We start from the raw sequence: 16,072 nt of genomic DNA on the forward strand, positions 1-16,072 counted from the left end.
TCGATGTCCGGCGTCCGTCGTCTGTCTGTCGTCTGTCTGTCAACATTTAGCTTGTGTATGCGATAGAGGCTGTATTTTTCAACTGATCTTCATGAAATTTGGTCAGAATTATCTCCTTGATAAAATCTAGGCCGAGTTCGAAAATGGGTCATCTGGGGTCAAAAACTAGGTCACTAGGTCAAATCAACGAAAAAGCTTGTGTATGCGATAGAGGCTGTATTTTTCAATTAATCTTCATGAATTTTAGTCAGAATGATTATCTTGATGAAATCTAGGACGAGTTTGAAAACAGGTCAATTGGGGCCAAAAACTAGGTCACTAGGTCAAATCAAAGAAAAAGCTTTTGTACGCGATAGAGGCTGTATTTTTCAATTGATCTTCCTGAAATTAAGTCAAAATAATAACCTTAATGAAATCTAGGCTGAATTTGAAAATGGGTCATCTGGGGTTAAAAAGAAGGTCACTAGGTCAAATCAAAGAAAAACCTTGTGTATGCCATAGAGGCTGTATTTTTCAATTGATCTTCAAGAAATTTTGTCAGAATGATTGCCTTGACGAAATCTAGGTCAAGTTTGAATATGGGTCATCTGGGGTCAAAAATTAGGTCACTAGGTCAAATCAAAGAAAAACATTGTATATGCAATAGAGGCTATATTTTCCGATTGATCTTCCTGAAATTTAGTCAGAATGATTGCCTTGATGAAATGTTGGTCAAATTGGTATGGGTCATCTTGGATCAAAAAGTAGGTCACTGGGTCAAATCAAAGTAAATACTTATTTATACTCAAGGTTTTTGCTCCAATTTTAATGAGAATTGGTCAGAATATTTTTTCCATGAAATCACTAGGTCAAATTATGGTGTGTTATGGTGTGTTTCTCAGGTGAGCGACCTAGGGCCATCTTGGCCCTCTTGTTTATTTTTTTATTTTCATTTTTAATTTTCCATCAATATTTATAATCAGCATGTGAAATTTTGTTTCCTCATCCGTTCCCCCGCACCCCCACCCCCTTAAAAGATAAATACATATATATATATATATATATATATATATATATATATATTTCCATTCCTTTATTTTTTAAATGTTCAGACCTTCAACATGTTAAATTGTGACTGCACAAACCTTGCCCTCAGCCATGTTCAAGATATCTTACTTGATTGTGTTCTCTTAAGGACATCTGGAGCCGGTTGTTCGAAACTTTAACAGTTGATTAAGTTAACACCGATTAACTTTTAGAGATATATTTCGCCGCTTAAGAAAACGTAGAAAAACAAATATATAGCTTAAGGATTATTAACATTAAAACATCTCTACAGTAAAATAAAAACATCATACTAGTGTTTCACACCAAGACTAGTACTTTGAATCGAAATTTAACAGGCGATTAGTTTAACAGTCTGTTAAAGTTTCGAACAACTGGGACTTGTTCTTTTAAGTTCAAATGTACATGTTAAACAGCAACATCTGGTGCCAAACCACTCAAAGACAATATTTCGTTCCAGTTAAACTTCAAGCGCACATTTCAATAACTGCATTTAATTTTAAAAGCTAAGCTTATTACAGTAAGCATATCTCATTCAAAATAAATTCTTTAGTCAGGATCAATGTATCATACATTTATTATGTACTCTTTAATTAAACATTTGTTTTCTGTTAAATTGATTTTGACTAATGAAATTATTTGCTTCCTATTAACATCCTTAACTTTTTGCCGGACATATTTTTTTTGCCATTCCTCACCACAAACCCTTTCGGCGGGGGATACCAATTCATCGAATTTGCTTGTTACGAAATGGATTTGATTCAAACTTGAAGTAGTTGTTTCACATCATCACCCACATCATATGACACAATGTTCATAACTCTTGCACCAATATTTTATGAATTATGACCCTTTTTTGCTTAGAATTATACTAATATAGTGTTTTGATACACTTTATCTTTACCTCGCTTATTACTTAATATTTTAGACAGACTCGGGCTATTGTGGATTTCTTCATCCACTATTGGAGTCATTGAACACTCCAGTGACAGCTCCAGTTTCCTCAGATGTGCTCAGTTTCACTATCCAACATCGAAATAGTCATGCGCTGTCTCCAGTGTCAGTTCTAGTGATGCATGTTGTGGCAAATCATATGACAGTTAAACAAGAATAAAAAGAAAATAGTATTACTCATATTAAAATAGAAATATACACAACACAAAATTTGCTTATCTAAAATCACTGGGGTAATATATCCCAGCCAGCATTATATATCGGCCCGATATCAAACCGACATCGTTGTCTGTAACGGCCCGATATCGGCATCAAAATCGGTTGCAAATAGGAATGATATCGGCCCGACGTCGGCAGACGATATCGGGCCAACATCATAATGACATCGGTCCGACATTGGCAAACGATATTTGGCCAACATCAAAATGATATCGGCCCGATATTGGCAGACCATATCGTTGTCGCGAAATAGTGTGACACGCAGTGCTTCATCAAAGTTTTCTACAAATATACACTTTATAAATTCTCAGAGTAATTTACTTGAGAACAGATGTGTCTCGCATCATGTGTATGATGGTTATTTGATTTTATTGATTGTTTTTATTTCAAAACGCCACAATAGTGTGCGATACCTATACAGTATGTGATCACGTGATGTTTGCTGACAGGAATTCCGTTTTTTTTTTAAATTGGGAAACCCTCAGTACCAGGAATTGTAGACGAATGTTTTTATCTTAAATGTATTAGGAAAACAACGATTTTCAACAGAACTTGATGAAAAATACATTGTAAGAACATCAAATATGCAGCATATAGGTGAATAAAGCAAAAGTTTGATTTTTAAAATCTGACACCACGATGTGTGGGTTAGTCACTTTAATTAATTATATATGTTGGAAGATTATAATTTATAGAAAATCTATTTGAGCTTCATATTCTTTTCCTGTTGTTGGATTGAAAGTTTTGACTGTGAACTCTGTGTCCCCAACTATGAGACGTGTAACAGTATAAAAGTAATCAGGCCATCCCACTGGTGGAGGTTTCCTTACAATCTTTCCTACCAAACTACATACACTCCTCCTCCTCTATACAGTACTGAGGATTCTCTCTAGTAGATCTCCACAGTGATGTATACATCTCTCCTTATGTTTCTCTTCTACTTCCCTGGCTGTACCACATCCTTCCCATATGAATGTTTGTCCATTACTCCACTATCTGACCTTTCTCTGTCATCTTATCAAATACTCTGCCACACCAAGCCTGTCCATCATGCATGATCTTCAGACTTTCTGGATGCTCTCCCTCTATAAATGGCTTCATTACATCAAATCCATATGTGAACCTTGATCAACGTTGAATGATGTTTTTAGGTTTCCAGCCCATCATTAAACTGCTCCATTTAACACAGCCAGTCTAGCATCTTCTACAAGGACAACTCTCATATTACTGAACTCTCCCCCTTAGATATGGAGATTCACTGAAACCTACAACAAGCAGCAGTGTATTAATAATACCAGTACATTCTTCCAGGATTTTATTCACTAATTGTACAATGTTATCAATGGATAGATTGAAGAATAGCTTCATTAGCTCATAGTGTATGTTAACCCGTGCCTCAATAGGAAAATATTCCATTTTATCTGCATACTTTGACTCTGATTTTGACTGGTAAAGAATGTTCCTTCTTTTAATCTAAAACATATAAAAGAGTATTTTCCATTTTGCTGTTTTGCTATAAGAAGATGAAAATACTTTTTTCTGTTTATGAAAGCTATTAATTAAATCTATGTAAGCGAAGGGATGGTTTGATTGGAACTCAGCCCACACCTGCTCACCCACTAACTCTTTCATAAAAGAAAAAAAACTCATCATCAACATCAGTCCCTCCTGCTTTTTTCCCTAGTTCTCTATACACTTCTCTGACTTTACCATCCTCTAAAACTTCATGTTCTTCATGTATGCAAAAATCAGATGTTCCCCCACCTAGATCAGCCAGAACATACTGAAATCCAACAGGAAGTCTGTAGTCATCTGCCAGTGTATGTTGTTGGCAATACAGGGCAGCAGCTTCTGGTTCTAGGACAAGACGCAGCTGGTTTTCAGGAATCCCTGCTTCCCTGGCTGCCTCGCGCATAAACTGTCTTGCAGAATCACTGGAAATAGCCGGAATAGTTATCATCCATTGAATATCAGACTCTTTCAAACTTAATTTTGCTTGAAATACTATTTTCAATGAAATTGTTTTCAAATTTTCAATTGCAATAGAAAATATTCCCATTGCTTTGACTGGTTTGCCAGTTATGTCTTGAATTGTCATATTACGAGAAATAACTTTTTTCTTATATAATGCCATTTTGAAATATTCCACATAGAAGTAGTTTTTTCTCTTATTTTCCTCAAAATCACAATAATTTCTCTGTGCCTGATATCCAAAAGAGTGAAATGTTTCATCAGGATTCAGTAAAACAATGGTTGGTACCCGGTCGTCTTCAAGCATACCCCCGTGTGTTGCTGATTTAACATTATCCTCGTAACCTCTAAATGAGTAGGCAAATCCTGAAAGTACAGTTCCAAAGTCTATTGCTATCACAACTGAGGGTCTGTTTTTGGTACATTTTGGGCTGTGCTTTCTCTTTTTGGAATTGATGTTTGACTTTTGCTAGGATCATTCCCCATTTTGTGATGAATATTAATGGCAATTTATCAAAGTATAATTATGACCACATTGAATACAAATTTGCCATGAATTTAAACATTTTATTTTTCAAGCTCAGAAACGTTGTTGGTCTACCAGAAATTTATATTTAAATCCTGTAAAGACTAAGTCCTTTTTTTTTAAATGCCATTTCCATTTTCAGTTTCACTTATCACATTTCCATGTTCTACATAATTTTAAAAGAAATTCATTGATGCCTTTCATACTTATTGCAATGTATTCTGCATATAACTGTCATTGTTTCATATCACAAGTATTGTAAGTACCAGTTAATCCTCTGTATACATGTATATAAAAATTCGCAAATAAGTATATTTGTATTATATTAATTCGGTCGTAACTAACTAAAGAATGAATTCCATTGCTGTAGCTGCCTTTAAGCCATAATGCCTGCCAGGCTTGCAAATAATTTTGACAATGCCAAATCGATGTATAGGTAACACACAGTATTATGCTGCAAACAATAGAATAATATGAATTTAAGTCTGTATAAAACATTTCCAATACAAACACTAACATGATAATATGCTCTGTTTTCTACTTTTTCGTCATAAGTTTGATTTCCAGACTCATAAAATAATTATTTTTAAAATTGTATTTAATTACTTATTCTTCAAGAAAGTTCAACAAATTCAACTCGAGTTAATTATGTTTTCAACTTTTTCACTTTTGTAATCATTAAAGGCACTGACCTTCAGATTTTGGATAAAAAAGGATTCTTTCTTTCAAATTGAAGTTTGGTCATATTATAAACATTAGAATATGAGTTTCTGTTTCTAAACTATTTTGAAAAAACAAAATCGAGAAAAAAGATGACCGTGTCAGGAATCTATCCGGACCGCATTGGCAATAAAGGCGTTTTCTGCTATCGTTACAAATAACGCTATGGAGGATTTAATGTTCATTGCGCGTTAAATATAGATATTTATAATCAAGGCAGTTTACCCTGAGTAAACCGTTTCAAACGCTTTTCGATTTTCATTATTGTTAAAAGTAGTAAAAGCAGTTAATTCTTATGTGTTTCAATAACATATAGTTTGTCAGTAATTATGTTTCAAAGCATTCTTAAGAAATATAGCATTAATTTCCAGATATCTAAAAAAAACTTTTTGTTGTCAAACGATCTGATGGCCAGTACATTAAACACGTAATTATAAATGTCAATATTTCTTTTATTGTACCCCACGACAGTTGTAAGTTGTAAGGGGTGGGTTGTGGGGGGTATACTGGTTTCAGGTTGTCTGTCTGTCTGTCTGTCCGTAGACACAATCTGGTGCGCCCCATCTCTCCTCATCCCCTTGACACAATTTAATGAAACTTAACACAAGTGATCAGTAACAACAGTAGTTGTGCATGGGACATGTTAGGTTCTTTCAGAAAAAAATTGCAGAGTTACGGGACTTTGTTTTTTGTTACTATACTATATACATAGACACAATCTTGTGCGCACCATCTCTCCTCATCCCCTGGACACAATTTAATGAAACTTCTCACAAGTGATCAGTAACAACAGTAGTTGTGCATGGGGCATGTTAGGTTCTTTCAGAAAACTTTTTGCAGAGTTGCGGGACTTTGTTTTTTGTTACTATACTGTATACATAGACACAATCTTGTGCGCACCATCTCTCCTCATCCCCTGGACACAATTTAATGAAACTTCACACAAGTGATCAGTAACAACAGTAGTTGTGCATGGGGCATGTTAGGTTCTTTCAACAACAAAAGTTGCAGAGTTATGGGACTTTGTTTCTTGTTAACATACTATTTACATACAGTCTGCATATGCAATCTTGTGCGCGCCTAATCTTCCGAACCCTTGCACACAATTTAATGAAACTTCACACAAGTGATCAGTACCAACCCTAGTTGTGCATGTTACGTTATTTTAGATAAATATTCTGCATAGTTATGGGACTTTGTTTTTTTTTGTTACTATACTGTATACATACAGTCTATATACATACATTCCACATAATTATGCAATCTTGTGTGCGTTAAATTGCAATGTACTGTGTCAGTGCATGCGGGGGGGGGGGGGGGGGGTACATTCATCACCTTTAGTGATAGCTCTAGTTTAACACACTGCAAGCATGAAAGTGAGTATATGGGTTCTAAATAAAACATTTTACCTGATTAAAACAAATAATCCTGTGTTTCTGTGTCGTTTGTTCTATGCATCTTAAAATTATACTGTTATATAGAAATTGCAGAAAACGCAGAACATATCGTATTTTTAGCTCACCTGAGCACAAAGTGCTCAAGGTGAGGTTTTGTGATCACACTGTGTCCGTCGTCCGTCTTCGTCGGTCCGTCCGTCGTCCGTCGTCGTCAACAGTTTGACTGTTAACACTCTTAGTCTAGAGGTCACAATTTTGGCCCAATCTTAATGAAACTTAATCAGAATGTTACCCTTCATAAACTCTTGGACGAGTCATCTGAGGTCAAATACTAGGTCACCAGATCAAATCAAAGGAAAAGCTTGTTAACACTCTAGAGGTCACAATTTTGGCTTAATCTTAATGAAACTCGGTCAGAATGTTACCCTTAATAAAATCTTGGACGAGTTCGATATTGGGTCACCTTGGGTCAAAAACTAGGTCACCAGGTCAAATCAAAGGAAAAGCTTGGTAACACTCTAGAAGTCACAATTTTGGCCCAATCTTAATGAAACTTGGTCAGAATGTTACCCTCAATAAAATCTTGGACGAGTTCGATATTGGGTCATCTGGGATCAAGAACTAGGTCACCCAAGACCCTCTTCAATCTAGAGAGGCTTGAACATCTGTTAAGGATCAGCTGTATACGCCACTGCATAAAATAATATCATTATAAAAAGAACAAAAGCTATACACCCTGTTTCTGATCAGATAAGATTGATTTTATTGTTCTTGTTGGATATCGGGCATCATTTAAGATCAGATGGTTGTGAATAAAGTTAACCATAGTTTAAAAGATATATTAAGGCCATAATTATGAAATTTAAGCTATAGTAATTGTCACAGCCTGCAAAAAATAAGTGATATATCTGCTTGTACGGAGTTTTTTTCAGTCTGTAAAACGTACAATTTTATGAGTCGTAAATGTATAGAAATAGGGTAAATATCATGAAAAAATATGCATTTACAGTGATTGTTTTTTGTTTGTTTTTTTTTGAAAAAATAAAGGTGCCTATGCCCGCTGAATTGGGAAAAATAAGTGTGATAATTCCCAAAATTGGGAAAAACAGAAATATGTTTAATTTCCGTACTAAGTGAGATAAATCTGTACATTAAATTTCCCATCTAAATGTTGTTTGAAGAGTTTACATTTTTTTCAAAACCACTTTTTGATTTAAAATCGTAATTTTATTGGTGATAAAATTAATGAAGACACAAATATAACTTGTAAGAATAATGTAACTGTTGTTACTTCTATAAATTTCCAACAATTTCAGCATTAATGCTGATCATACTGCTATAACTGCTGTTACTGCTATAAAGCTGCAGCAGTAATAGAAGTAACACTACTGTTACTGCTAAATAGTTCTATCAGTTATAGCATTAATACTGCTGTTAATGTTCTACTGCCAACTTCACGCTGATCTTTGAACCACAGTAAATTAGACGATAAAGTTAAGGCTTTGGTTTTTAGCTCGACTATTCAAAGAATAGGTAGAGCTATTGGACTTACCTATGCGTCGGCGTCGGCATCCCGATTTGGTAAAGTTTTTGTTTGTAAGCTTGTATCTCAGTACCCACTAATGGGAATGGATTGGAACTTCACACACTTGTTCACTGTGATGATCTGACATGCATTGCACAGGTTCCATAACTCTAGTTTGCATTTTTACAAAATTATGCCCCAGTTAGCAGTTTTTTTGGTTAAGTTTTTGTATGTAAGCTGGTATCTCAGTACCCACTAATGGGAATGGATTCAAACTTAAAACACTTGTCCATTGTCATGAGGTTATATGCATTGTACAGGTTCCTTTACCCTGTTTTGCAGTTTTACAAAAATATGCCCCTTTTTCGACTTTAATATTCATTCAGTTGACAAGACTGTTGAATAGTCGAGCGTTCCTGCCCTCCGACAGCTCTTGTTGATAAATATACTTTTTATGACCCCCGAAGGGAGACATATTAGTTTTCAACTGTTCGTAAGTTCGTTCGTTAGTTCGTTTGTCACAATGTTAACTTTTTGCATGAAGACACTTTACACGCGAACCACCGCACCCAGGACCTTCAAACTTCACATGCCGATAGTACTTATTGAGTACACGACCCCTATTCAAGGTCACCAGGTCAAAGGTCAAGGCGCTGCGGGGGCATTTGTCACCATTAGTGACAGCTCTTGTTTTTTATCAAAACAAAATTCGTTATAGTAGCAGTTTAGAATTTTCCATTGAAACTTTGGGCAAACACAACAATTAGTGGTCTCATTTTAGCAAATTTTGTGTTAACGAAAACTATTTTCCTTGCATCAGATGTGACCACCGCTTTTTACGCAGCATTGACAGTCTCTTCAAAAAGTGTAAGTAACATACCTTTAAATTGGCATGTTCTGCAGCCATTGGAAGTTACTAAATTTTAGATAGAAAAAAAGAACAGCTATTTAGTGTGTTTGTGCATAGAGCAACCAGCAGGACTTTAATTATCAGGCAAAAAGGTTTAAACATTTACTAGTACTAATTTTATCAATAAATAGTCGGCTTGTTTAATTTTTCTATTCATTCTACTTACTTTTCGAATATTTATTGCACTTCCAATGTAAAAGGTTTAAAGTGCATCAGAACTTAAAACATAAAATAGAACATAGTACTTCAAGCGTAACTTTTTTCTGATATAAAGCATAAACTATGTATTCATAAACTATGTATGTGTATTGGTTAAACCGCGTTTGAGAAGCACAATCGTTTAATAACATAGGCTGTATACACACAAAGATGGATTCCAAACGGGAACATGATCCGGATTATAGCACGATTACAACAATATTGATATTTTGGCTTACGTTTCTGTTAGTTTATATGAACACTAGACGTCAAAAAAGAGTGCCGCCGGGACCAACATTGTTCCCCATCATCGGTAATCTTCCGTCCTTGATTTCATCCGATACGTTGGGTGGATTGAACGAATTAAGAAAACAGTATGGTGACATAATAGGACTGTATGCTGGTAGTAAACTGTTTGTGTTTCTATACGGGTACGATACCATTCATGATGCGCTGATAAAGAAAGGGTCCCAATTTATGGAAAGAGCTAAGCCATCGTTTGATAAAGAGGAAGTAGTTCATACCAAAGGACTTATATTTACCGAGGGAACAAGGTGGAAAGACGGAAGAAGCTTTACATTAGCAGCCTTGCAGGATATATGTTATCGTGATAAAGGTTTTACTGAACAGTTCGTAAACGATGAGGTCATAGCGCTGAAAGAAATAATGCTAAAATTTGAACATCCCTTTGACATTGAAAGATATTTAAATTCAGGCGCTACAAATGTGATTGTTCAAGTCGTGTATGGACATAGATTTGATCTTGATGACTCGGAATTGTATTGGTTTCAAAAAACCATCCGTGATTTTGCAGAAGTGTATATGAAAAGGGAGGTTATTCTCAACTGTTTGCCGGTCTTACAATGGTTTCCTTGTGATATTCTGGGTATTCAGAAAACTAGAGACACGTTTACAAAGGTGATGGTATTTCTAACAAATTTCATTGAAACTTTGAAAAGGAAAAGTATGCAAGGCAGAACGAGTTGTACTTACGTAGAGAGTTACTTGGATCGTATAGCTGCCAACAAAAGTAATGGAGTGGAAAGCACTTTTGACGAAGACGATTTGAAAATAGCAGCATATCATCTAATTGTAGCCGGAAGTGAAACAACTACATCCACTGTCAGATGGATATTACTTCATCTTATCAGAAATCCACACATACAAGAGAAAATGTTCATGGAGATGACCGAAATACTTGGAGGAGAACCACTTTCAGTTGCAGATAGGAAGCGTCCTCCATATGTGCAAGCAGTGGTATTAGAAGGACTGCGAATTTCTCATGTGGCTCCGCTAGGGATGCCTCACACTGTCCGTCAAGATACGTTATTCCGTGGATTCAATATTCCAGAGCAGTGTACCGTGATTCCAGTCCTAAGTTCAGCTTTGAAGGATCCGGATGTTTGGGAAGATCCAGAAGAATTCAAACCAGAAAGATTTCTTAACTCTGACGGAAGTGACATAATAGTTCCTAAACAGTTTATCCCGTTTTCACTGGGTCCAAGGTCATGTCTTGGAGAGACATTAGCAAGAATAGAAATATTTCTGTTTACTGCAGGTCTTGTTCAAAAGTTGAGATTTCTGCCGGAAAAGGATTGCATGCTTCCAGACAAGAAAGGCGTGCTCGCAACAACATTGAATGCAGTATCGTTTAAAATGAGGGTTGTGGAACGCTAAGCTTTACAGTTTTTTCTCCGAGACGGATATTTTCTATATACTGAATCAACATAAGAATTTGTCATAAATATAGGGCAAATATTTCTTTGTTGTGGATTTAGCTGTATTCCGATATGTTTCACCAGTATTTGAACTAAAAAGAGGTTCATCAGTTTCTGTTGTTGTATAAATATGTTACAATTACTGATTAAGAAGAGCTATAAAAATGACTGTATAAATGCATGTATTTATGGTGCAAAGGACTTTTTCAAGTTAATTTCTAATGACCTATCGGCAATGTAGGACTATGAAAGCATGTTGTTTTAGTCAGTGTTCAACCTCATTCTCATTACCATTTCAAAGTCATTAATAATACACAGAACCGTGTATCAACCGTGCTTGGCATGTGGCTGTAGGTAGTTACTACAGTTCACGGACTATTCACAAAGTTAAACTCAGACATTTTTGAGAGAATTTAGGTTTTGAGACTAAATGTATGCTTTTGAAGATCAGTTAGTTCCGGAACTCCTTAAAGTTTCATCCAACTCCAAAATGAAACTAGGTACACTTTATCAACAATAAGCGGACAGAAGTTTATTTTCATGGGTGGGACATAAGTTGACATCATTCGTGTTTTTAAAATTGGCTTAATATGACCAGAGTAATAACTTTTGATTTTGTGTTCAGAATTGTAGCATTTGCTGATAATTCTGTCATTTTGTGTCGATTCGCCAACTCACTCACTCACTCATTTTGTACCCACTTTAGTTTATATGATATGCATGTATGTTTGTAGTAACAAGAAACTATATTATTGCAAATGTAGTAAAATAGAAAAAGTGAAAACTCACTACAGTGATACCGGAGCTATTATCCTTTCATTATTAAAAAACTGTGTTTTTGTCTATTTTTAATGGTTAGTCACATTGAGTTGATACAAGTTTACAAGTGTGTTTTGTATTCATTCAGTGCTGCTACCCGTTAGATTTGAGTGAACTTGACTAGTATGACCATATTTGTTGTGCCTGAGTGATATTGTTTTAATTATACCCCCACAAACGAAGTTTTGGGGTATGTAGGAGTGAGCTTGTCGGTGTGTAGGTCTGTCGGTCCGTTGGTTTTCGTCATTTTTGGGCAATAACTCCTGAAAGGCTTGACAAATTTAAATAAGTTTTGGTACACAGGTTTAACATCATACAATACAGGTCAAATTCGACTTTGGCTACAAACCACCATTTTTTACGTAGTTATGGCCCCGTTCTAACTTAAAATTTGCCAAACTCATGGTTCCCGGACAATAACAAAAAAAAGGCCTGACTGATTTTAAAAAAAAATTGGTAACATAAAATATAACATAAAATAATTTCATGGTTTACGGACTCATAGAAGGGTTGATAGATTAAAAAAAAAATTGATACACATGTGTAATATAATCAAATATAGAAGTTCGACTTTGACATTGGCTATAAACCACAAATTTGTCACATAGTTATTAACAATGGCCACGACAATTTTTTATGCGTGTCCAGGCACATTCTTCTTTTAAAACTAATATTCCATACCTCATGTTTTTATTTCGGTGTGAATGAGATGTGGAACCAAATTTGTAGTCCTGTTTGACGCCATATAACCTATACTGTGTTGTTGCGCCGTAAAACTCAAATAAATAAATAACTGAATTTTAACTAATAGCCGGATTTTGATGAAATCTATCCGTGGCGAAGACTATTTTCTTACGCTTGTCCAAGCGCTTTTTTTTAAGCAAATTGCTGGATTTTTCACCTTCAAGTTAAACAACTTAAGCTGCACCTTCTTGTGGCCATTTCTTTCTAATGGTTGCCATGCCGTATTGTAGGAGTATTATTCGTCACTCCTGCGAAAGTTCTAGTTTGGATTAATTGAGAGTCGAGTGCTTGTATTGATTTCAATACCCTAGATAAACGTAAACTGTTTAGTTGTTTTAATGCACTATTAGTTTGCATATTAACACTACTAGATATACTCCAAAAAGTATCCCAACTCTTCGTTGGAAGAGCTGTAATCTGTTTGGGAACCTACTCCAAATCGTAGAAATAAAGTTGCATTGGCTGACGGGCTTAATCAGTTAGGAATATACCACGTGTGTATTGAGCTCTACTTTATCACCACCCAAATTGAAAATGATAAACCCGTCATAGTATAGAAACTATCTCACATCATATGTATATGTTTGTTGTAACAAGAGGATACTTTCTTGCAAATGCAGTCAAATTTTCATTACTGAAAAGCTGCATTTTTGTCTATGTATTATGGTTAGTAACGTTAAGTTGATAGTTGGTGTGTTTGTATATACGCAATGCGGTTTCGGTCACAAATGTTGTGAAAATGAACCAGTCACTAGCATGATCGGCGCTTTAGTTTAAAATAGTTCTTTTAAACTAGGTCAATTAGATTTGCGAATGTAGTTGCGCGGTTGGGCAACGTCAACATTTAGTTTCGCTCAATAACTTTTAAAAGTTAGTCCTGAGTAAAACTTAAAATATAGGTAGCTTGCATAGATATGGAGTTTGGGATTGCATATGAGATCCCTACGTTCAAGGTCAATGTCACTGGCTCAATAAATTAAGTTTGCTTTGATGTATTCAAATTATACTTGGCTTATAGGTAGCTTATGGAAAAAACAAGGTTGGGATTGTATATGGGGTCCTTGTGGTCAGGTTCAAGGTCAGCATAACTTAATTAATCTTCATACAAATTCCACCATGGCGCAGTGGTCTAAAGCGTTAGGGCAAAGCTACTTCTTTGCTGTGGAACGGATGGGTAATGGTTCAGACCCTCTGAGATTCATTTTGTTATTCTTTGTTTTTAGGTCACCTGTCACGCAGTTACAAACTGATCTTTTGTGATCGCTCTTCGTCCGTCGTACGTCGTCCGTTGGCGTCCGTCGTCGTCCGTCCACAATTTCTTGTGAACATGATAGAGACCACATTTTGCAATATATCTTAATCAAACTTGCACACAACTTATATTGGCATAATATCTCGGTTCTTTTCGAAAACTGGCCAGATCCATGTATACAAATGCAATTATTTGATTGTATGGTGAAACCAGTACTCTTGTACGGATCAGAGGTATGGGGATTTGAGAATAATGCTATCATCTCTCAGTTTCAATTTCACAATTATATACTCAAGTTAAATCTCGTAACTCCAACTGCTGTGGTACTAGGCGAATTAGGTGTTCAACCAATTGAAAATGACATGTTATTTAGAATATTAAATTTTTGGGCTAAAATAGGTACAGGTAAAACGGATAAAATTTGTAGTGTGTTGTATCGAACCATGTATAATCTTCGTGAAAAAGGAATATTACATTGCCATTGGATTGATAAAGTGAAATCTGTATTAAATAGTATTGTCTGCTCAGAATTTTGGTTGTCACAAAGTGTTCCAAATCTTAAACACTTTAAACAAAGAGTAAAAGAACAGTTATTTTACCAGTACCTACAAAATTGGTACAGTTTTGTAGAAATTCTTCCAAGTGTCTAAATTATTGAATGTGTAAAACTGAATTTAAGCTTGGGAAATGTTTACTTTGTTTACCAAGTAATTAAGGCATATCTCTTTGTAAGTTTAGGTGTCTCAATTTTAATCTGCCTATAGAAAAAGATAGACACTCTGGTATTGCCAGAGAAAACAGACTATGTACACTCTGTATTAGACAAGAAATAGGGGATAAATCACTATGTTTTTAAGTGTGACTATTTTGTTAATGATAGACAAACTTATATCCCGCATAATACTATTCAGAACCCTAATATGGCGAATTATCAAAAGCTTATGTGAAGCACTGATAAAAGCAACTTAATTAAATTAGCCCAATTTGTAAGATTAATAATGCTGTAATTTTAACTAACCATCTTCCTTGTATATGGCAGTTAGCTGCAACTAAAATCTTTTAGCCACTGCATAGTTTATATATTGTATTCCGTGGTTATCCTGAATTATTATTGTTATATACAAATCAGTGAAATTAGGGAGCACCGAACACATAAATGATCCAGGATAGCCTGAAAAAAAAATTAGTTACAAAATCTTTATGTAATTTTGTTCTTGACATGTTTTGTCATATTTGTTATTGTACCCCCCGAACAACAAAGTTGTTAGGGGGTATACTGGTTTCAGGTTGTCTTTCTGTCTGTCTGTCCGTCTGTCTGTCTGCCTCCGTCCGTCCGTCTGTCCGTAGACACAGTCTTGTGCGCACCACCTTTCCTCATCCCCTTGACACAACACTTCACACAAGTGATCAGTAACAACAGTAGTTGTGCATGGGGCATGTTAGGTTCTTTCAGAAAAAAATCTGCACAGTTACGGGACTTTGTTCTTTCTTAACATACTATGTAAGTACAGTCTGCATATGCAATCTTGTGCGCGTCTAATCTCCCGAACCCTTGCACACAATTTAATGAAACTTCACACAAGTGATCAGTACCAACCCTAGTTGTGAAGGTGCATGTTACGTTCTTTTAGATAAATATTCTGCAGAGTAATGTGACTTTGGTTTTTGTTACTATGCTGTATACATACAACCTATATTCATGCAGTCCATGCATCTCGGGCCATTAGATCAAATATATCTTTGAATCTTTGCTTGTGAACATAATAGAAACCACGTTTTGCAATCGATTTTTATCAGACTTGCACACAACTTGTATTGGCATAATATCTCATTCCTTTCGAAAACTGTCCAGATCCCATCATGAGTTTCAGAGTTATGGCCCCTTAAAGGGCCAAAATTTCTTATTTAGGCTTTTGCAGCCATATAGAGACTTCATAGTTTGATTTGGTACAAACTTACAAAATATCTTTAACAACAATAGATCTTGGATTCCAAGATGAAGTCATCAGATCCAATCGTAGGTTCCTGAGTTATCGCCCCTGATTGATCCCTGAAAGAGCCAAAATTTGTTAATT

At 35.5% G+C, this 16,072-nt stretch overlaps 2 protein-coding genes across 5 annotated transcripts in view; both read left to right on the top strand.

Moving 5' to 3' along the window:
* LOC128550221 (uncharacterized) overlaps positions 1-16,072 on the top strand; it is a 109,644-nt gene that overhangs the window by 16,631 nt on the left and 76,941 nt on the right. The gene's annotated exons all lie outside the window — the stretch shown is intronic.
* Positions 9,592-11,350, top strand: LOC128550242 (cytochrome P450 2B19-like). The gene has a single exon (XM_053528873.1). It carries the CDS (start codon positions 9,636-9,638, stop codon positions 11,139-11,141), a length of 1,506 nt encoding a protein of 501 aa, XP_053384848.1. The 5' UTR covers positions 9,592-9,635; the 3' UTR covers positions 11,142-11,350.

This window comes from Mercenaria mercenaria, chromosome 2, assembly GCF_021730395.1.
Source record: "Mercenaria mercenaria strain notata chromosome 2, MADL_Memer_1, whole genome shotgun sequence".
In the NCBI taxonomy this organism is placed as follows: domain Eukaryota; kingdom Metazoa; phylum Mollusca; class Bivalvia; order Venerida; family Veneridae; genus Mercenaria; species Mercenaria mercenaria.